General features: G+C 42.4%; 1 protein-coding gene across 3 annotated transcripts in view; it reads left to right on the plus strand.

Annotated features, from left to right (window-relative positions):
* The window catches only part of TOM1L1 (target of myb1 like 1 membrane trafficking protein), a 61,925-nt gene that overhangs the window by 13,832 nt on the left and 26,688 nt on the right, over window positions 1-21,405 (plus strand). For all 3 annotated transcript variants that reach the window (XR_011561887.1, XM_019981251.2, XM_019981252.2), the window contains exons 4-7: window positions 1,358-1,507; window positions 2,311-2,436; window positions 3,425-3,517; window positions 4,619-4,735. Coding sequence is in view for 2 of the 3 variants with exons in the window: in XM_019981251.2 (XP_019836810.2) it covers window positions 1,358-1,507; window positions 2,311-2,436; window positions 3,425-3,517; window positions 4,619-4,735 (486 nt within the window). In the remaining variant the exon portion in view is untranslated. The remainder of the gene's footprint in view (window positions 1-1,357; window positions 1,508-2,310; window positions 2,437-3,424; window positions 3,518-4,618; window positions 4,736-21,405) is intronic.

A 21,405-nucleotide genomic window follows, 5' to 3' on the forward strand; every position in this document is an offset into this window, starting at 1 on the left:
GGACAGGGAGGCCTGGTGTGCTGCAGTCCATGGGGTCGCAGAGTCGGACATGACTTAGCAACTGAACAACAACAATCTCGTTTATGAAGACTCCAGCCTCATGACCTAATTTCCTCCAAATACCATCATGTTAGGGATTAAGAGGTTCACCATAGGAATTTGGGAGGGACACAGACATTCAGTCTGCATCACTTATAAACTCAAAATATGTAAGTTTCAACACATCATTTTGACCTTAGGCCAGTCATACTATCCCATCCACTTCCAAATTTCCATCCAAAGTGCTATCAATCTCATGCAGAGTAACAGTCATTTAACTTTCAGCCTTTCCCTGTCAACAAATACCTAGTTATTGGAAGTCCTTCTTTCATAATTCTCATGTCTTCCCCTTTCTTACACCCTCATCATCCTAGTTTAAGACAGTTTAAGCCTGTCTGCATCAGGCTCTATTAGGGGGTCCTTGCTGGATCTCTCCATCATTTCAGGGTCTTTGCCCTCCAGTTGCTTTGGTAGGGTGCTGCACCAACCTTCTCGCAAGTTCAGGACGGAGGTGTGATGGTGACAAACTAAGGACCCTCCAGTGGCTTCCTGGTGCCTTCTCAATAATGTCCATTCTTTACATTGCCACACAGCTCTCTGCACAGTCTGGATGATGCCCCTCCAGACTTATCCATCCAGTTCCCCAGGCTCTCCAGTTTGCCGATATAAAGAAGCCTCTACAAACCAGAAAACTTGTTTTCCTTCTCACAGCTCATACACTTCATCACCTGTACATAAATTTTTTTACGATTTACCTGTCTAGACTATTGCTTTATATGCATTTATCCTTTTCTTGACCATTTTTCAAAGGCCAGCTTAGGACCACCTTTTTCCAAAAGTCTTAAACACCTGGCCCTAAATGGTCACATCTGCCTGTAAAGGTCTGTAGCTGGAGTAACCATGTAAGTTTTCATCCAGGCAAGGACATTTTTGGAAGTGAAAGGAGATGATGTCCTTAATAAAGCTGGGGCAGTAGGAATTCAGCAGGACTTTGCTGGAAACACTAGGACAAATGTCCCCTTGTCTAGAGCCAGCATGCTTTGTTTGCACCTCGCACTGGCCCTTGACATTACCACCTCACATTGTTACGAGTTCTCTTATAATTGTGTCCTGGCTCCCCAACAAGACTGTCTGTTTGCTAAGCAATTGCATTATGCCTTAAATTTCCTCACATTCCCAGAACTGAACATTTTGCCATATATTTTAGTAGATAACCAAATTTTGTTTGTGCTGGTGGAAATCATCACTTAGCAATTTTTATCTTATATTTTGGAGGTGGTTTTGCCAAAGAGATAAAATGTTTGATTTTTCTCTTCAGCTTATTGACATGTGCATGCAGAACTGTGGTCCGAGTTTCCAGTCTCTGATTGTGAAGAAGGAATTTGTTAAAGATAGTCTAGTTAAGCTGCTGAATCCCAGATACACATTGCCAATAGACATTCAGAATAGAATTTTGAATTTCATTAAGGTAAGTCTGTTATATACCTGATGGGATAGTGAATGTCTAAGAAGCTTAATTTCCTAACTCCCAGTTGGCTCAGTGATCCTTTATAAGCCTGGGATTGAGCTTCAAAGTGTTTTTATTATTCTGTTTTCCATGTAATAATTTCTTGGCATTGGACTCTGGCCTTTTTCTGAAGAATTTATAGCCTTTTCCATACTTGTCTCTCAGTTTCTGTTTTATCTGGGTCAGACAGAAGAGATAGTGATGTATACATTTATTTTGCAGATATGGAAACTATCTTCTCTGGTCAGTAACTCACTGCCTGCAGAGTTATTTGGCAAAAGATCTACAGATGCTGTTTTAGAGTCTATTAATTTTAGATTTAGTACGGCAAAAAACAATCAATAGTATCTATTGTAGAGTTTCACTAAATTGTTGAGGCATGGCAGTCTGATGATTAAAAATATTTTACATTATTCTAATCTCTAAAAATGGACGTTTTGGACTTTGCTGGTGGTCCAGTGGTTAAGATAATGTGCTTCCAGCATCTGCACTGCCGAGGGCACGGCTTCAGTCCCTGGTTAGGGAGCTAGGATCCCAGATACCACCTGCTGTGTGACACAGCCAAAAACAAGTAACCGCCCCCCCCCCCCCCAAAAAAAAAACCTGCAAAAACTGTACATTTTGTGTATGGCATTCAAAAGTAGCTTTCTCTTTCTGAGGAAGCTTCGTAATTGTCAGTCTCTGATTTTTTGGTGGTCACTTTCAGAATTGTGTTTTGTTTCGCTGCTCTTTGCTCTCTGAAACTTTCCGTCTCTTGAATTCAGACATGGTCGCAGGGTTTCCCAGGAGGCGTGGATGTCAGTGAAGTGAAAGATGTGTACCTGGACCTCCTTAAGAAAGGGGTTCAGTTCCCTTCATCAGATGCAGAGACTGAAACAGCCAGACAAGAGGTAGGAGGCCCTTTTTTGACCTGTGTAGAGAAAGACAGTGAAGGGCTTGGGTCTTTTTTCATTGAAAGGAACGACTCTAGCTCCACCTAGCTTAAGCCAAAAGATGAATCTGTGATTTCATAGAATAACCAGGCCACAAGAAGGCTGGTGTTAACTGGATCTTTGGAACACCAGAGAACCAAGATTCAAATGCCTTGTTACTTGTCTGCTCCCCTTTGACAATCAGCTCGTTCTCTCCTCGCAGACCAGTTTTCTCTATGTGGTAGATAACACGCCAGGCCTGCTATGCATGTGCCTGCTAAGTCACTTCCGTTTGACTCTGCGCAGGGCTCCCCGGGTGGCGCTAATGGTAGACAACATAGCTCCCACATTTTCATGTTGCAGCCTTAGCTTTTTCAGATTCAAAGCTTATAATTGCAGAGGAAGGACTCATTGAATCAACATGGGTCAGTTTTCCATTTCTGCACAAGTTAAGTGAGGCCTTACAAGAATGTGATGGCTTCATATAGAAATCGTTTAGGTAGAGCAGAGTAGGGGCAGTTTTCAAAAGAAAAGATTGGTGCTAGACTGGCAAGGGTCTGTTAGTAGTCATGTAATAAATTTGTTTATTAATACGGTGCCCATAGAAGAGTCTCTTTATGTTCACATGTATTTACTCTCAAGTCTGTAAATAACTTTTCAGGTTTTGAACTTATAACACTTTGAGAGACTGACTATAAGTCAACTCTTGGCTTCCTGTAATGTAATGTAAAAACATAACATAAACACAGTAGTTCTTTCCGTGATGTAAAAATAGTAGTTCTTCCCTTCTGTAGATTGGTGAGTCCTGCCTTGGTAGAAAAAGCAATTCATGTGTATACCAAAGTCTGACCTTTGTGAAGGCTTTGTCCTGAGGGCTAACTCTCCCTAGTGAGTGAGTCATCTGAATGGAAAAATGGGCTTGCAGTGGCCAAGTTAATTCAAATAATAATATTTCCATTTTTCATAGATGTCCCTGAATCCACCACCGTCTGTTCCTTCTGCACCAGCTCTTCCTTCTATAGTTCCCAAGATCTCCACTATTACATTGGTCCCAGAACAGGTAACAATAGCAATGATTGTATTTATTCATGACTTTTTTTGCAGTTTGTTTATTCTTAGCAATGTTATCATAAGGTGGAGGTATCTTTTAGCCTCATTTTACAGAGAAGGGGACTGAAGTGTATGTGTATGATGGTTCAGCTCTAAGTGGAATTAATCCTATGAATTCTGCCTGATTCTGAAAGCCTGAGCTTTAACAATTGTGCTTGTCTAGTGGCTTATGTGGCTTTGTGGAGGCTTGGCTGTACCTGGAGTTTATATAAGCAGCTGATCCTGTTGCCCCTGATAAGACTGCCCATATGCCATTTCAGACAGCTCAGTGAATGATAGTCTTATTACTGATATTAATTGTGCCAATCAAATTACATTTACTGCTTTGTCTGTTATCTGTTTATCAAAGGTTTAGACAAGCAATTATTAAATGAAGCTCATTTCTATCCTGCTATAAGGGAACTATCATTTAAGACTTTGTAGGGACTTCCCTGGCGGTCCAGTGGTTAAAAATCTGCCTTCCAATGCAGGGGACGCAGGTTCCACCCCTGCTTGGAGAACTGAGATCACACCTGCCACAGGACAACTAAGCCCGTACACCACAAGAAGCCCCAGTGTGGCCAAAGTTTAAAAAAAAAAAGACCTTGTATTATTATTATTTGGTATTATGTAGTAGTCCATGTGATTAATTCCTCTTGGAATTTAATCCAGGAAGGAAAAAAAAACCTGTTTCTCTTTTGATTCTTCCTTCTTTAATACAATGGGACTATAAAACATTCATTTTTTTTTCCCTCCCCCATTGGTTTCCCGGAAATCCAGACTCACATTTGCAATTTTGTCCAGGTTCCTGGTATGATCATCTTCTCTTTTCTCCATCTTGGTTCTAATCTGACTTTTCCCTTCATCAACTTTCCTAGAGCATGTTTTTAAATGTAATGCAAGAGCTCTCAAGACCTTTTAAAAGGTGACAGATTATACACCTGTAAAATAATTATATGTACATTTATATAAATTTGAAAGTACTCAATTTTACAGAAGCGTTTTCTCTGCAAGCAGGAAGCAGAGTTGTTCTCTATGTCTCACTTCCTGGTTATTGTGTTGCCGTCTACAGATTGGAAAACTACACAGTGAATTGGATATGGTGAAAATGAATGTGAGAGTGATGTCTGCCATACTGATGGAGAATATTCCTGGCTCTGAGAACCATGAAGACATAGAGCTTCTGCAGGTGTAGTATGATTTCAGGGACGGTCGGTAGCAGTGTCTCTTATTCTCTAAACTTTGAGCCTGTGAGATGGAAGACACCCTCACATTGACTAGTCCATTGCCCCACGTCTTTCCTTGATTTTTTAAACTTAACAGGAAGATGCACGGATGATTTTTATCAGAAATGCAGTAGTAAGTTTGATGTGGTATTTACCCTCTTGCAATAAATAATTTAACATCATTAATCATCGATAGCCTTGCCATATACAATTTCAGTTAGTCTGTAATTGTTTTAAATGTGTAATGTTGCCTCTGTATCTATCTATTCAACAAACATAATGAGTAACTACAGTGCAGTAAAGGATATAGAATGAGGAGGCTGTCCCTAGTCCTTAAGGGACTTGGGACTAGTAAGCAAGAGTGTTTTGTAAAATCAAGTGTTATAGAATTTCTGCTCTAATAGAAATGTATTTTATCGTACTGTAGGTTCCGGAGTGGGAGGCACAGAGAAAGGGGAGGGTTTCTGGAAAAGTTCAGAGAGAGGCATTGCTGAGGCTGGGACCAAGCAAGTAGACGGTGCATTTGGACCTGTGTGAGCATGTGAAGGACCACCAGCTGTTCATTCTGACTGAGATGGGGGCCCTCCCAGACCCTTTTCTGTGTCTCTACATCCAGACCCTTTCTTCCCTCTGATAGGTTTGTTCTAATTATCTATTTTAAATTTTAGCACACACTTCTAACATAATTTTAGAAGCAGAGGAAAAAAAATCAGTTTCTAAATCTTTTTCTTCCCCCAAAAGTTATGGAACTTGACATATTTTTGCTTTTCTCTGATCCCCACTCCCCAAGTCTCATGTTGTTGTTATTTTTCCTTTAAGTCCTTTGATTGTTAGAAGTGAATTTTTTCTTGATTATCGCTTGTTTGGGAAACAGTAAATGGTAATAATGCCCTTTTTCAACATTACCACTTACATTTAACTGTTGTTTCCTTAAATCGTTACTAGTGGTAAACCTTGAGGGTTTACATGTCCAAAGATGTCTTTTGGCTGCTGTGTAAAGGCTCGCAGTTTTCTCTAAAAATAGTTACTATCCTTCAACAGATAAAAGGGGTTAATACAGAATTATTTTCCATAAGTACTTCAAAGATAGTGCTTGCTTCATTGTTCTTGTCCCCAGTGGTGCTGTTGAGAAGTATATTATGGATTCTTGCACCTTTGTTTTATAATCTGTTTTCTCTGGTTGTATTTGTGACTTCTCTCTAATGCTTCTGAAATTTCACTATACTGTGTACAGGGGTGTGTGTGCATATGTGTATTTCCCGTAACTTTAACCTGCTTAGCACTTGATAGGCCTTTTGCACTGTCAACTTATGTTTATTTTAGTTCCGGGAATTCTCAGCTCTTACTTCAGATATTTCTTTTCTAGTATTCTTTCTATTCTCTTTGTATGGAACATCGTTTAGATGATGAGACTTTCAGTTATATTTTTCTTATCCCATCTCTTTTATACATTTTGATTCTTCCTTCTTTTGTGCTGTAGGTCTAGCAAAGCTTCTCCAGTTCACGTATTATTTCTTTTAAACTTGAATATCGGTTTGTCTATTCAGCCCTGCTAATGAACGTTTTATTTCAATAGTTTTTTAATTTTTATTTTTATTTATTTTTTTAACACCAAAAACATTTTGTATTGGGGTATAGCCAATTAAAAATGTTGTGATAATTTCAGGTAAACAGTGAAGGGACTCAGCCATACGTATGTATGTATTCATTCTCCCCCAGATACCCCTCCATCCAGTCTGGCATATAACATTGAGCAGAGTTCCCTGTGTTATACAGTAGGTCTTTTTTGGTTATTTATTTTAAATATAGCAGTGTGTACATGACCTTCCCAAAGTACTTACCTAAGCCTTCCCCCCGGCCACCACGGGTTCATTTTCTGTTTGTGAGTCTCTTTCTGTTTTGTAAGTCAACCATGAGTTTGTTTTCTATGTTTGTGTCTTTCTGTTCTATAAGTAAGTTCATTTATATCATTTCTTTTTAGATTGCACATATAATGGATGTTATATGATATTTCTCCTTCTCTGTCTGACTGACTGCCGTCAGTATAACATTGTCTAGGTACTTCCATGTTGCTGCAAATGGCTGTATTTCATTCTTTTTAATGGCTGTTAATATTCCATTGTGTACACCACATCTTCTTTATCCATTTGTCTCTCAGTGGACATTTAGGTTATTTCCATGTCTTGGCTATTTAAACAGTGCTGCAATGAACACTGGTTGCATGTCTCTTTTGGGGCCATGTTTTTCTCTGGGTATATGCCCAGGAGTGGGATTGCAGGGTCACACAGTAGCTCTATTTTTAGTTTTTTAAGGAACCTCCATACTGTTCTCAGAGTGGCTGTGTTGTTGTTGCTGTTCAGTCTCAGTCGTGTCCAACTCTTTGTGGCCCCATGTGGACTGCAGCATGCCAGACTTCCCTTTCCTTCACCATCTCCCAGAGCTTGCTCAAACTCATGTCCATTGAGTCAGTAATGCCATCTAACTATCACATACTGTGTCATCCCCTTTTCCTCCTGCCTTCAATCTTTTCCACTGTCAGGATTTTTTCTAATGAGTTGGCTCTTCACATGAGTTGGCCAAAGTATTGGACTTTCAGCTTCAACATCAGTCCTTCCAATGAGTATTCAGGACTGATCTCCATTAGGATGGACTGGTTGGATCTCCTTGCTGTCCAAGGGACTCTCAAGAGTCTTCTCCAACACTACAGTTCAAAAGCATCAGTTCTTCGGCGCTCAGCTTTCTTTATGGTACAACTCTCACATCCATACATGACTACGGGAAAAACCATAGCTTTTACGTTGGTCATAGATTTTTTCTAGTGCAGGAGGGTTCCTTTTCTCTCCACACCGTCTCTAGCATTTGTTGTTTGTTGATTTTTTTATGATAGCCATTCTGTTGGTGTGAGGTGATAATCTCATTGTAGTTTTGATTTGCATTTCTCTAATATCTTTTGATTTTGAATATCTTTTCATGTGTCTATTGGCCATCTGTATATACTCTTTAGAGAAATATCTATTCAGATGTTCTGCCCATTTTTTTGAGTGGGTTGTTTGTTTTGATGCTATAAGTGTCAAAAGCTGTTTGTAAATTTTGGAGACTAATCCCTTATCAGTCACATCATTTGCAAATACTTTCTCCCAATCTGTGGGTTGTCTTTTTGTTTTGTTTATTGCTTCCTTTTCCATGCAAAAATTTTGAGCGTAAATAGGTCCCATTTGTTTATTTTTGCTTTTATTCCATTATTCTAGGAGAGATGGATTTAAAAAGATGTTGCCGTGATATATGTCAGGGAATATTCAGCCTATGTTTTCTTCTAAGAGTTGTAAAGTGACCATTCTAACATTTAGGTGTTTAATTCATTTTGAGCTTGTTTTTGTATATGGACTTAAGGGATGATCTAATTTCATTTTTGACATAAACTGGCTGTCCAGTTTTCCCAGCACCATTTGTTATTTCAACAATTTTTTCATTTTAAAAATGTATTTCATTATAGTAGTTCTTTCATGGATGAGCTTTCCCCTTTTATCTTTAAGGATAATAATTTGTAAAGGTGCTTTTCCATTTGCTCTGTGGATTCTCTTTGGTTGAGTGCAAGTTCTCTTGTTCATCACCTCTTTCATTGTATTCCTCAAATATCTGGACAGATTAGTGATAGTCAGCTCATTTTTTAAAAGTAATTAACTCATTTTTGGCTGTACCGGATCCTCACTGCCGCACACGGGCTTCTCACTGTGGTGGCTTCTCTTGTCGTGGAGCACGGGTTCCAGGCGTGTGTGCTCAGTGGTTGTGGCACGTGGGCCCAGTTGCCCTGCAGCATGTGGGGTCTTCCAGGACCAGTGATCAGGCCTGTGTCGCCTGCACTGGCAGGCAGGTCCTTAACCATTGGACCGCCCGGGAAGTCTACTTAGCTCATTTTGTGTGTGAGACCTCTGACAGCTGGTCTGCATTCTCTGTGACCCAGCTTGCTCATGCTGAGGGAAGACACCGTTGCTGCATCTTGTGCTTGGCACTGTGTCTGCATATTTCTGCATTTGCTGCAGTTCCCAGACTATGTAGCTTTGACATGGGACTTCCTGGTGGCTCAGTGGTAGAGAATCCGCCTGCCAGTATTGGGGACTCGGGTTTGATCCCTGGGTGCGGAAGATCCCCTGGAGAAGGAAATGGCAGCCCACTGCAGTATTCTTGGCTGGGAAATCCCATAGACCAGAGGGTCCTGGTGGGCTGCAGTCCATGAGATCACAAAGAGTTGGACATGACTTAATGACTAAGCAACAATAATGGCATCATTAGCATGGGGTGATTCTGGGTGGGATGTATTGGGAGGTAGTTTCTGAGTTATATGTTGTGCAGTCACCCAGTTGTGTCTTTGCGACACCATGGACTGCAGCACTTAAGGCCTCTCTGTCCCTCACCATCTCCCTAAGTTTGCCCATGTTCATGTCCATTGCCTCGGTGATGCCATCCAGCCATCTTATCCTCTGATGCCCTCTTCTCCTTCTGCTGTCCGTCTTTCCCAGCATCAGGTACTTTGCTAGGGAGTCAGCTGTTGGCATCAGATGACCAAAATACTGGAGTTTCAACTTCAGCATCAGTCCTTCCAACAAATATTCAAAGTTGATTTCCCTTAAGATTGGCTGGTTTGATCTCCTTGATGTTCCTATTTTTTCTGGACGCTACCAGCATCTGCAAACAGTGTCCGTTGTCTCTGTCCCAAGCATTGCTCCCACTTGGACACAGATAGTCCTGCCTCTCTGTCTTGTGCCCTGTGGGGAGAGAGGCATGGGTAGGGGTCGTCGTGCCTTAGTTGTTTGTCAGCTGGGCCTACTCCCATCTTCTTGTGGCTTCCCTGGTCTGTAGTCACAGAGCATCTTTCATTTCCTTCTGAGTTCTGTGGTGTACTCATTGTGGGCAGTCTCGAGTGTCCTGGATTGTTTATTCTAATCCAGGGGTCACCGTACTGTGGCCAGTAGGTAAAGAAAAAAGAACAGGTCATTTCTTAAGCTATGTGTATGCAATCCTACCTGCAGAGAGCACAGGAGAGTCAGATAGACCCCCAAGGAGCCCCTGCCACTCCCACCCACCATCAATGGGTTTGAATTTGTGGTATCCCTCTGGTGCATAGAGGGTTTAAAGCCACAGCTTGGGAGCATCTTCTTTATCCATTCATCTGCTGCTGGACACTTACGTTGGTCTTGGGTGTTATAAATAGTGCTGCTGTGAATATTGTGTCTGCATTTCTTTTTGAATTAGAGCTCTCATCTTTTCTTTATATGCCCAGGAGAGGGATTGCTGGGTCATATGGTTACTCTATTTTTAGTTTCTTAAGGAACCTCCATACTGTTTTCCGTAGTGGCTGTGCCAGCTTACATTCCCATCAAATTTACATTCCCTTCACACCCTCTTCAGCATTTATTATTTGTAGACTTTTGGTGATGGCCATTCTGACCAGTGTGAGATGAGACCTCATTGCTGTTTTGCTTTGCGTTTCTCTAATAAATAGTGATGTTGAACATCTTTTTGTGTGCCTCTTGGCCAGATGTGTGTCTTTTGATTGAGATGTGCATTTTTTGTTGTTGTTGTTATTGAGTTGTATGAACTCAGTATATTATTATACGTTTTTGAAATTAAGCCCCTGTGGATCACATCATTTGCAAATATTTTCTCCTAGTCTGTAGGTTTTCTTTTTGTATTGTTTGCGGTAGGGGACGACAGAGGATGAGATGGTTGGATGGCATTACCGACTCGATGTACATGAGTTTGTGCAGGTTTTGGGAGTTGATGATGGACAGGGAGGCCTAGCGTGCTGTAGTCCATGGGGTCACAAAGAGTCGGACACAACTGAGCGACTGAACTGAACTGTGGTTTCCTTGTCTGTGCAAAAGCTAATAAGTTTGCTTAGATATCATTTGTTTTTTTTTGCTTTTATTTCAATTGCCTTGGGAGACTGACCTAAGAAAACACTGCTACAGTTTACATCAGAGAATGTTTTGCTTATGTTCTCTTCTAGGAGCTTTATGGCATTATGTCTTATGTTTAAGTTTTTAAGACATTTTGAGCTTATTTTTGTTTATGGTATGAGGGTATGTTCTAACTTCATCAGCTTATGTGTGACTGTCCAACTTTTCCAGTACCACTGGCCGAAGAGACTGTCTATTCTTATCTCCTTTGTCAAAGTTTACCCGACCGTAGGTGTAGTGTGAGCTACAAAGCTGTAGGTGTGACCATGGGTTTATTGCTGGACTCTGTTCTGTTCCATTGATCTAGAAGTCTGTTTTTTGTGCCAGTGACACACTGTTTTGATTACTGTAGTTCTGCAGTATTGTTTGAAGTCTGCCCAGGGTATGCCTCCAGCTTTGTTCTTTTTCCTCAGGATTACTTTGGCAATTCTGTGTCTTTTATGGTTCAATATAAATTTTAGGATTATTCTAATTTTGTGAAAAGTAATGGGTGATTTGATAGGGAGAGCCTTAAATCTGTGGATTGCATTGAGTATTATGGCCATTTTAACTGTATTAGTTCTTCTAATCCAAGAGCATCAGATATGTTTCCATTTCCTTGAATCATCTACAGTTTTCTTTATCTTCAGTTTTATCATGTTTGTTAGGGTTATTCCTAGGTTTTTTTTTTTTTTTGATGAGACTTTAAATTTTTTTTTTTAATTGTTGTTTTTTACTTTCTGATATTTCATTTGTTAGTATAAAGAAACACAACACATTTCCATGTATTAATAATGTATCCTGCTTACCTTGCTCAGACAAGGCACTGGTGACCCACTGTAGTACTCTTGCCTGGAAAATCCCATGGATGGAGGAGCCTGGTGGGCTGCAGTCCATGGGGTCGCTAAGAGTCAGACACGGCTGAGCGACTTCACTTTCACTTTTCACTTTCCTGCATTGGAGAAGGAAATGGCAACCCACTCCAGCGTTCTTTCCTGGAGAATCCCAGGGATGGTGGAGCCTGGTGGGCTGCCGTCTGTGGGGTCGTACAGAGTGAGAGACAACTGACGTGACTTAGCAGCAGCAGCAGCAGCAGCAGCAGCTCACCTTGCTAAATTCATTTATCAGTTTTAATAGTTTATCTCTTGAATCTTTAGGGTTTTCTATATGGAGTATCATGTCATCTGCATATATACTGGCAGTTTTACGTCTTCCCTTCCAATTTGGATATATTTTATTTCTTTTTTGTGTGTGTCTTAATTGCTTTGACTCTGACTTCCAATACTGTGTTGAAACAGTGGTGAGACTGGGAAGGTTTCCCACTTTTCACCACTTAGTATCATGTTGGCTATGGATTTGTCATAAATGGCTTTTGAAATGTTGAGATATATTCCTTCTCTACACACTTTGATAAGAGTTTTATTATGAATGGGTGTTGAATTATCAAATGCTTTTTCTGCATCTACTAAGACAATCATGTGGTTTTTGTCTTATCTTATGTTGATGTGTATCACGTTGATTTTGCATTTGTTGAACCATCCTTGTGACGCTGGGGTGAATCTGACTTGATCATGGTGTATGATTCTTTTTCTGTTGATGGATTTGGCTAATGTTTTGTTGAGTGGTTTTGAACTAATTACCAAGTTTGTTTATTTGGCCAGGCCAGGTTTTAGTTGTGGCCTGCAGGATCTTCATTGCAGTACGAGGACTCCACAGTTGTGGCCCATGGGCTCTGGAGCACCAGCTCTGTGCTGGCATCACACGGGCTCTGGAGCGCCAGCTCCATGCTGGCGTCACATGGGCTCTGGTCGTGCTGCCCTGGCTCGGGGCAAGTGGGCTTCGGTCATTGTGGCACATGGCTGAGTTGCTCTGGGGAATGCGGGATCTTAATTCTACCACTTGGGGTTGAATCCAAGTCACCTGGATGGTAAGGTGGATTCTTAACCACTGGACTACCAGGGTGAATACCCTGTTGAGTATTTTTTTGTTCATCTGTTTAAAGAGTCTTTGTTTAACCTGATATTTACAGACTTATTGACCAAAGACTATCCATTTACTAAATATCTCTTAATATCCTATAGAACATCACAGTGTAATATACATTGAAAAACAATCAATATTTTGGATCAGTGGCTTTAAGTGTATTATTTTTAAGATATTTTACTTAAGAATATTACATCATTTTGGTAATGATTTTTGGGGTTCTTAGTCATGGGCAAGTCATTTATCATTGGACTTAGTTTCTATCTGTGTAAATCCTATGTATGAGGAGATTCATGAGGAACCAGGGATCAAACTGCCAACATCTGTTCGATCATCAAAAAAGCAAGAGAGTTTGAGAAAAACATCTACTTCTGCTTTATTGACTATGCCAAAGCCTTTGACTGTGTGGATCACAATAAACTCTGGAAAATTCTGAAAGAGACGGGAATACCAGACCACCTTACCTGCCTCCTGAGAAATCTGTGTGCAGGTCAAAAAGCAACAGTTAAAACTAGACGTGGAACAACAGACTAGTTCCAAATTGGGAAAGGAGTACATCAAGGCTGTACATTGCCACCCTGCTTATTTAACTTATGTGCAAAATATATCATGCAAAATGCTGGGCTGGATGAAGCACAAGCTGGAATCAAGGTTGCCAGGAGACATATCAATAACCCCAGATATGCAAATGATACCACCCTAATGGCAGAAAGCAAAGAGGAACTAAAGAGCCTCTTGTTGAAAGTGAAAGAGAAGAGTGAAAAAGTTGGCTTAAAACTCAGCATTCAGAAAACTAAGATTATGGCATCTGGTCCCATCACTTCATGGCAAATAGATGGGCAAACAATGGAAACAGTGACAGACTTTATTTTCTTGGCTCCAAAATCACTGCAGATGTGACTGCAGTCCTGAAATTAAAAGACGCTTGCTCCTTAGAAGAAAAGCTACGAGCAACCTAGACAGCACGTTAAAAAGCAGAGACATTACTTTGCCAACAAAGGTCCAGCTGGTCAAAGCTATGGTTTTCCCAGTAGTCATGTATGGATGTGAGAGTTGGACTATAAAGAAAGCTGAGCACTGGAGAATTGATGCTTTTGAATTGCGTTGTTGAAGACTCTTGAGAGTCCCTTGGGCTGCAAGGAGATCCAACCAGTCCATCTTAAAGGAAATTACTACTGAATATTCATTGAAAGGACTGATGCTGAAGCTGAAGTTCCAATACTCTGGCCACCTGATGTGAAGAACTGACTCATTAGAAAAGACCCTGATGCTGGGAAAGATTGTAGGCAGGAGGAGAAGGGGATGACGGAGGTTGAGATGACTGGATGACATCACCGACTCAATGGACATGAGTAAACTCTAGGAGTTGGTGATGGACAGGGAGGCCTGGCGTGCTGCAGTCCATGGGGTTGCAAAGAGTCAGACACAACTGAGCTGATACGAGGAGGTTAAAAAGAAAATTAATCATTAGAGTTCCTATGTAGTAATCCCTTTTTAAAAATCCACAACTGAGGATGTTTACGGATAGAAATTTTGTGACTCACAATATTTAGCATGTTAAACTAAAATTTTTAAAATTTGGTATCAAAGTAGAAGGGTATGTAGCACATAATATTTTTTAAGAAGGGACACAGCAATATTCCTAGTTGCATACAGTCTCCCCAGCCGTTCAGCGCTTTCAAATGTAGTGATAGGATTTTTCTCTCATGTTTTCATCCATCCGTGGCTAACAGTCCTTTCGTAAGATGTCCACTGAAACATCCCGTTCAAATGTGTGAATCCCCTTTTATTTGCTGCCATCCTGGAGTGTACTAAATGCCTTTTTGTGTCCAAGTTTTCGGGTCCAGATGTTTGGTTGAATTTTGCTAGGATAATGCTGGTTTGTTGGTTGCTGTTTTGATGCCAGAGCTTAGGGCTGTGTGTTGCCTTGAATCGTAAAGAGACTGGGCTGTAAACCAGCTTAGAACGCACTCGTGGCCAATTCAAGTTGAATGGTTCTGGCCCTCAGTCAGTTTGTCTATGGAACCTATTGAATGTGCAACTTATTTGTCCCTCTTTGCTTTTTGGTAGTAGCACATAGAGATCTGGTGTGGGGGGTGCTGTTCTTAAATTCTTTTGACAAGTATTTGAACTTTTTCTAGTAATCTAAATAACATCATAAAAGGAAATTGTTTCTCTACTCACAACACTTTGGATACTAGGTCTGAATTTTTTTCCCTCACATTAAGTAATTCTGGCACCAGCTACCCAGAAACATCACAGACTCCACAGGTAAAAAGCTTAGTCCCACAAAGCTGTCCCCACTTCAGACGCCGATCACAAGTCGTGGGTCCTCAGGTTACCCACCCTTCTCCCCCATTTTGGCTACAAATCAAATTGGGGGCCCTGCGACCCCCTCCTCAGGTTTAGTAATTTGCTAGAATAGTTCACAGCATCCAGGGAGACACTTTACTTACTATTATCAGTTCATTACAGAGGATACAGGCAAACAGCCAAATGATGTCAACTGAAAAATGTTCAACCTAAATGTTTAGAATTGTGTTTTATTTGATGGACAAAACTGAGGGCCGAGGCCCAAGACACAGCTTGTCACGTGCTCTAAGGTACTACTCTGAAGAAGCCGGGAGGAGACATATGTAAGAGTTTTTGTAACAAAGACCAGGTAGCCAGAACATCAAAGTGTGTTAGTTGCTCGGTCGTGCCCGACTCTTTGTGACCCCATGGACTGCAGCCCACCAGGCTCCTCTGTCCATGAGATTTTCCAGGCAAGGATACTGGAGTGGGGTGCCATTTCCTTCTCTAAGAACATGAAAAGGTTACTGTTAGTTAAAGAAGACCAGGGCTTCCCTGGTAGTCCAGGGGCTAAGAATTCACCTGCCAGTGCAGGGGACACGGGTTCAATCTGGTCTGGAAAGAGTCCACGTGCTGCGGAGCAGCTAAACCTGTGCTCCACGGCTGCTGAGCCCGCGTGGAGCCCGCGAGCCACAGCTGCTGGCTGAGCCTACGTGATAGAGCCATGCGCCTCAGTAAGAGAAACACTGCAGCGAAAAGCCCGCACACAACAGTTAGAGAAAGGCCACGTGCACAGCGAAGACCCAGCATAGCCATCAATAAAGTAATTGATTAACTAAGAAAACCAAGCTTCTCAGGTTAAGAAAGGTAGTGCTTTTCTATGTATGGGAGGATGTAGGAGTCTGGCTCTCTGAAATCATTCCTGGTTATCTGGGGCCAGCGTCCCCTGCTCTGGGGTGGGGGTGGCTGCAGAGGCCGACTGCTAGATAGCAGGTATCCTGCTTCTAGCCTAATTCCCTCAGGGCTCACGTCGGGGAGGCTGTAACGTGATGGCTCACTGGCTCTGTGAAAGGGACTGTTTCCTGCTATGTCAATGAACAAGGAGGTCACAGCCATCTGGGATTCTGGCCCACCAGATGTGAATTTCTGAGCCCTGGAAGAACACTGCCTGCCATCCAACAGCCCTGCTGATGCTAACTGCCCTTGCTCCCTGTGGTGAGCAAGGAATTAAGGATGTGGATAATAAAATCACAGTATGCTGGCCCCAGATAGTGAGATGCAAATGAAAGGAACCATTTCAGTAAGCCCAGACTCTTGCTTCTTCCCATTTATAGAAAAGCGCTAAATTCCTTAACTTGAGATACCTGGTTTCCCTTAGTTCACAGTAATCTTTTGATGTTGAGACTACCTGCTCTTGCTGCAAGCTTCTGTATAACCTGACTCCTCCCTCACCCTCACCCCGCCTCCTGGAACAGTTCTCCGGGTCACTGGAGATGCTGTCTCCCAGACTTGAAGTCCCCAAAATTCCCACCAGAGGAAACATAACTCTCAGCTTCCAGGTTGTGACCACTTTCTAAGCCGACAGCTGCAGCATCCTTTGTTTACGGTGGGGCAGGCAGCATTTTTCTCATTGACCAAGAATACATGCAGGGAAGGGTCTGGAAGGTCCTGGACAGAGGGGCTCTGTCCCTGCGGAGTTGGGGTTCACTATCCTCAGAGCACCTGGACACGTTCACCACCCAGAGGCTCTCTGAACCCAGTCGTTCAGGGTTTTATAGAGATTCCATTACAGAGGCGGGATTTATTTAGTCACAGACTGCTGGTGATTAAGGCAGCCCCGGCCCCCTCCCGTCCTGGAGGTTGTGGGGTTGGTTTGCAAGTTTCAGCTCTCTGATCCCGGTCAGTTCGGTTTCTCAGGCAGCCGCCCCTGTCTGCCAAGAATCACCTCGTTAGCATAAACTCCTGCTTGGTTGAAAGGGAGTTACTAAGTATAACAAAGGCCATTTCTCTCATACTTACTACTCTGGAAATCCCAAGGGTTTTAGAAGCTCTGTGTTAGGAACTGGGGATGAAGACCAAATATATATTTCTTGTTTCATAATATCCTACCTCACTATGGTTGATCTAAAATAATATGATGCAATTTATGGAAATAGGGGAAAGGAATCTTGGTTTAGGAATCTGAAAATGAAACTGGCAAAGATAAACTGTAGAGAAACAAAGTAATTTTTTTCATTTGTACTTTTTCAGAGGTTTTCTCACAACTGTAAATGGTATAGATTAGTGAAGCAGGGCCCCCAGACATCACTGGCTCCCTGCCTACCTTCCCCTGCTAAGCCCCTGGGAGGCTTCCACAGGAGCCTGCGGGAGGGGGCTCCTCAGAGTTGGGGTGGGGGCCAGATGAGAGGCATTGAGGGCCCTAGAGCAACGCAGGGCGTACAGAGTGCATCTGTCCAGAAGTATTATAGGGTCTGAAGTCCACTCTGAGAGTTGGGAAATAGACACTATTTTTTTCAACTCCCAAACTAGCTAATCAATCCTTTTTTTTCTTTTAACTTGTTAAAATAGTTCATCTCTTTCCCAAACCTCTTTGAAACAACAGACAAAATATTGTCAACTACAAATTGGCACTTGCCATCTACCTCTGCAAGGATTAACTCATGTGCTGCTGTAGCTGCTGACCTTCAACACCCGCTGAAGGAGTTCAGGGCGGAAAGCAGAAATGATGCAGGCTGTGCCCCGGGAAACTGGCAGGACGGCTCTTTAGATAGTTAGGTATTCTCAGGAGCTAATTTTATGAGCCCAGTTCTTTTATCTGCTCATATCTAGAGAAGCAGGAAAGTCCTTCATGGTGACTGACTCTTCCTCATGACTCACAGAAGCTTCACCTTACAAAGAGTACGTGCTTCATTGCATGTCCTTCCCCTTTACCAGCTGCTTCCTTGTGGCTCATTGGGTAAAGAGTCTGCCTGCGATGCAGGATACCAGGGTTCAGTCGCTGAGTCGGGAAGATCCCCTGAGAAGGGACTGGCACCCCACTCCAGTATTCTTGCCGGGGGAATCCCATGGACAGAGGAGCCTGGTGGGCTTCAGTCCATGGAGTCACAGAGAGTCAGACACAACCGAGCGACTCATACTTTCTTTTCACTTGCCCCTTTACCAAAATCACATACATACTGTCCTTTCCTTGCATCTCTGAAACAGTTTCTCGGAGCTGTCTGAGGTGCCCAACTAAACCTTGACTCAAACCTCTCACACTGTGTTTTTTTTTTAAAGTCCATGGTCTGAAAACTACATTTCAAGGATTACAGGAGAACCTAGACAGACCACCAGAGGACCAGAAGAGGGAGAACAGTCACAGCCCAACGCTGAAGGTGGGGTCAGCTGCCCGAGGTTCCCACCACCCCAGGAGGAAGACACCCTTCCATGGGACTTTCCTCAGAAGAGCTCTGTAGTAACCAGCACCTCCCTCCATGAGTGGAGAACTTCCAGTGTCACTAATCAGGCCGGAGCAAAAGGACTTGAAGTGACTCATGGATTCTCAGAGAGCCTGAGAGATGATAATGCAGTCAGGCTGCTAGAGTTCGCCCTACAGAGCTGGGGCGTCTCCTTCTCTTTGCCATGTTCCTGCAAAGAGAAGCTTTTTCTCTGTAGCTGCTTATTCTAAGTTTTTAACTTAACACTTCTGACAGCACATGTGCAGGTTTTTTGGCCCACACTGACCGATTGTCCAGTGCCACTGGATGTCTTAAAGTCAGTTAGTTGTTGGGACTTTTCTGGTGGTCCATTGGCTAAGACTTTGTGCTCCTGATGGAAGGGACTCAGTCCCTGTTTGGGGGACTCGATCCCCCATGCTACAGCTCAGAATGGGCATGCTGTAATGGAAAAAAAGATTCCACATGCCACAGGGCATCTAAGGCCCAGAGCAGCCAAATAAATAAAAATAAATATTTTTAAAAAAACTAAATTCAGTTCTGACACTAAGTACCCAGCATGCATACTAAGTTGCTTCAGTCGTGTCCTACTCTTTGGGAGCCTATGGACTATAGCCCACCAGGCTCCTCCTTCTCCAGGCAGGGATACTGGAGTGCTTGCCATTTCCTTCTCCAGGGGATCTTCCTGACCCAGGGACTGAATCCACATCTCTTACCTCTCTTGCATTGGCAGGTGGGTTTTTTACCAGTAGAGCCACCTGGGATCCCCTAAGTACCCAGAGTTAGCATCAGGTACCACAGGTTAAGGGCTTGGTCCCATAAGACCACCACACTTCAGATGCCCTTTGCAAGTTTGAGTCTCCTGTACTTCTGACCATCAGGCTATAAACCGGGGCTTCCCACAGGACTCTCCTCAGGTTCGAAAATTTGCATGAATGGCTCACAGAACTTTAGGAAACACGTACATGTATTTACTGGTTTATTATAACGGATATTACAAATGACGCAGATGGAAAACCAGGTTAAGAGATACAAAGAGTGAGGTCTAGGGCATTTCTAAACATGAAGCTTGTATCCCTGCATAGTTGGAGTGCACTCCCATCCCATCCCAGTGTGTATGTTCACCAGCCTGGAAGCCCTCTGAATCCCCAAGTTGATGGGTTTTTATAGAGGTTTCATTAAGTAGGCATAATCAATTAGCTCTCATCTCCAGTGCCCCTTCCATACCCTGAGGATAGAGGTCAGAGCTAAAAGTTCCAACCTTTTAATCATGTTTGGTCTTTCTCGTGACCAGCCACCATCCAGAAGCCCATCAAGAGTTTACTTGTCAGAACAAAAGATGCTCCTGTCACCTGGGAAGTTCCAAGGGATTAAGGAGTTCTGTCAGGAATGAGGTGGGGGAGGGGGGTGGCACAGATCAATATATATATATATATTTCGTATATAGGTTGTAGCCATTCAGATGTTCCAGCTGCACGTGGGGGTCTTCGATGCATCTCAGCACCTTGTTCAGGCCCCAGGCTCGGTCTCCTGCCTCTTGGGGTGATTAGAGACGTGCCTTTCGGACGCTTGTACCTGTATTGCCTCCATATCTTTGGATCCTATTTGGATTTAGCCTTTGAGGACTTCTTATGCTTTCTTCAAAGTTTAGGCATGTACATTAAAATATTTTTATATTGTATCCAATATTTTTAGGTATTTTGTTGTCAGGGATATTTTCAGGACAGAGTACAGTGCTGTGCAGGAAACCAAGAACTGTATAGCTTTTTTTTTTTTCTTTAATTGAAGTAAAATTTACATAACATAAAGTTAATCATTTTAAAGTTTGCAATTTAAATATGCAATTTAGGGAATTCCTTGGAGACAGTGATTAGGACTCCGTGCTTTCACTGCTGAGGGCTCAGATTTGATCCCTTTCAGGGAACTAAGATATCCTATAAGCCATGTGGCATAGCCAAAAAATAAAAATGTCCAATTTAGCGGCATTCGCATTCACAACCATTTCCTCTGTTTATTATCTTTAACTTTTTATTTTGTACTGGAGTATGGCCAATTAACAATGTTGTGATAGCAAAGGAACTCAGGCATCCATACACATACATCCATTCTCCCCTGACTCCCCTCCCATCCAGGCTGCCACATGACATTAAGCAAAGTTCCCTGTACTGATAGAGGAGGTCCTTGTTGGTTATCCATTTTAAATATAGGAGTATGTACCTGTCCCTCCCAAACTCCCTAACTATCCCTTCCCCCCAGTTTCCTCTATTTAGGTCCCAAACATTTCCACCATCCCCAGAGGAAACCTTCTACCCATTGCGCAGTCTCTCCCAATTCTTGTCTTTGCCCGGTCCCAGGCAGCCACTTCCCTGCTTTCTGTTCCTATGGACTTACCTTTTGGGAGTATTTCATATAAATGGAATTATAAAATATGATTCTTTAACTTACTATAATGTTTGCAAGGTTCACCCATGTCATAGGATCTTTTACAGCCCACATTCCATTGTATGTATATACTTTGAATATATTTTATGTAGTTGTTAGTTGATGGACAGTTGACTTGTTCTGTCTTTTGGCTATTGTGACTAGTGCTGCCGTGGACAGCCGTGTGTACGTCTTTGTTTGAATGCGTGTGCCCTTCTGAGTATATAGCTAGGAGTAGCATGACTGGGTCATATGGAAACTCTTTGTTTAACTTTGTGAGGAACTGGTAAACTGTCTTCCCCAGTGCCTGCACCATTGAACATTCGCACCAGCAATGCAGAGGGTTGCAGTTTCTCCACTTTTAGCCAACACTTGTTGTATTCAGTTTTCTTTAGCCACTTTAGGTGTGAGGTGGTATCTTATACTTTTGATTTGCATTTCCCTGGTACCGAACGTCTCTATGTAACTTGTTAGAAAGTAAACCAGATCATGTTGCTGGAAACCCTCCATTGGCTTCCCTTTACATTGGGAATACAACCCAGCCTCCTTCCTCTGGCCATAAAACCT

The sequence above is a fragment of the Bos indicus genome, chromosome 19, assembly GCF_029378745.1.
Source record: "Bos indicus isolate NIAB-ARS_2022 breed Sahiwal x Tharparkar chromosome 19, NIAB-ARS_B.indTharparkar_mat_pri_1.0, whole genome shotgun sequence".
In the NCBI taxonomy this organism is placed as follows: Eukaryota; Metazoa; Chordata; class Mammalia; order Artiodactyla; family Bovidae; genus Bos; species Bos indicus.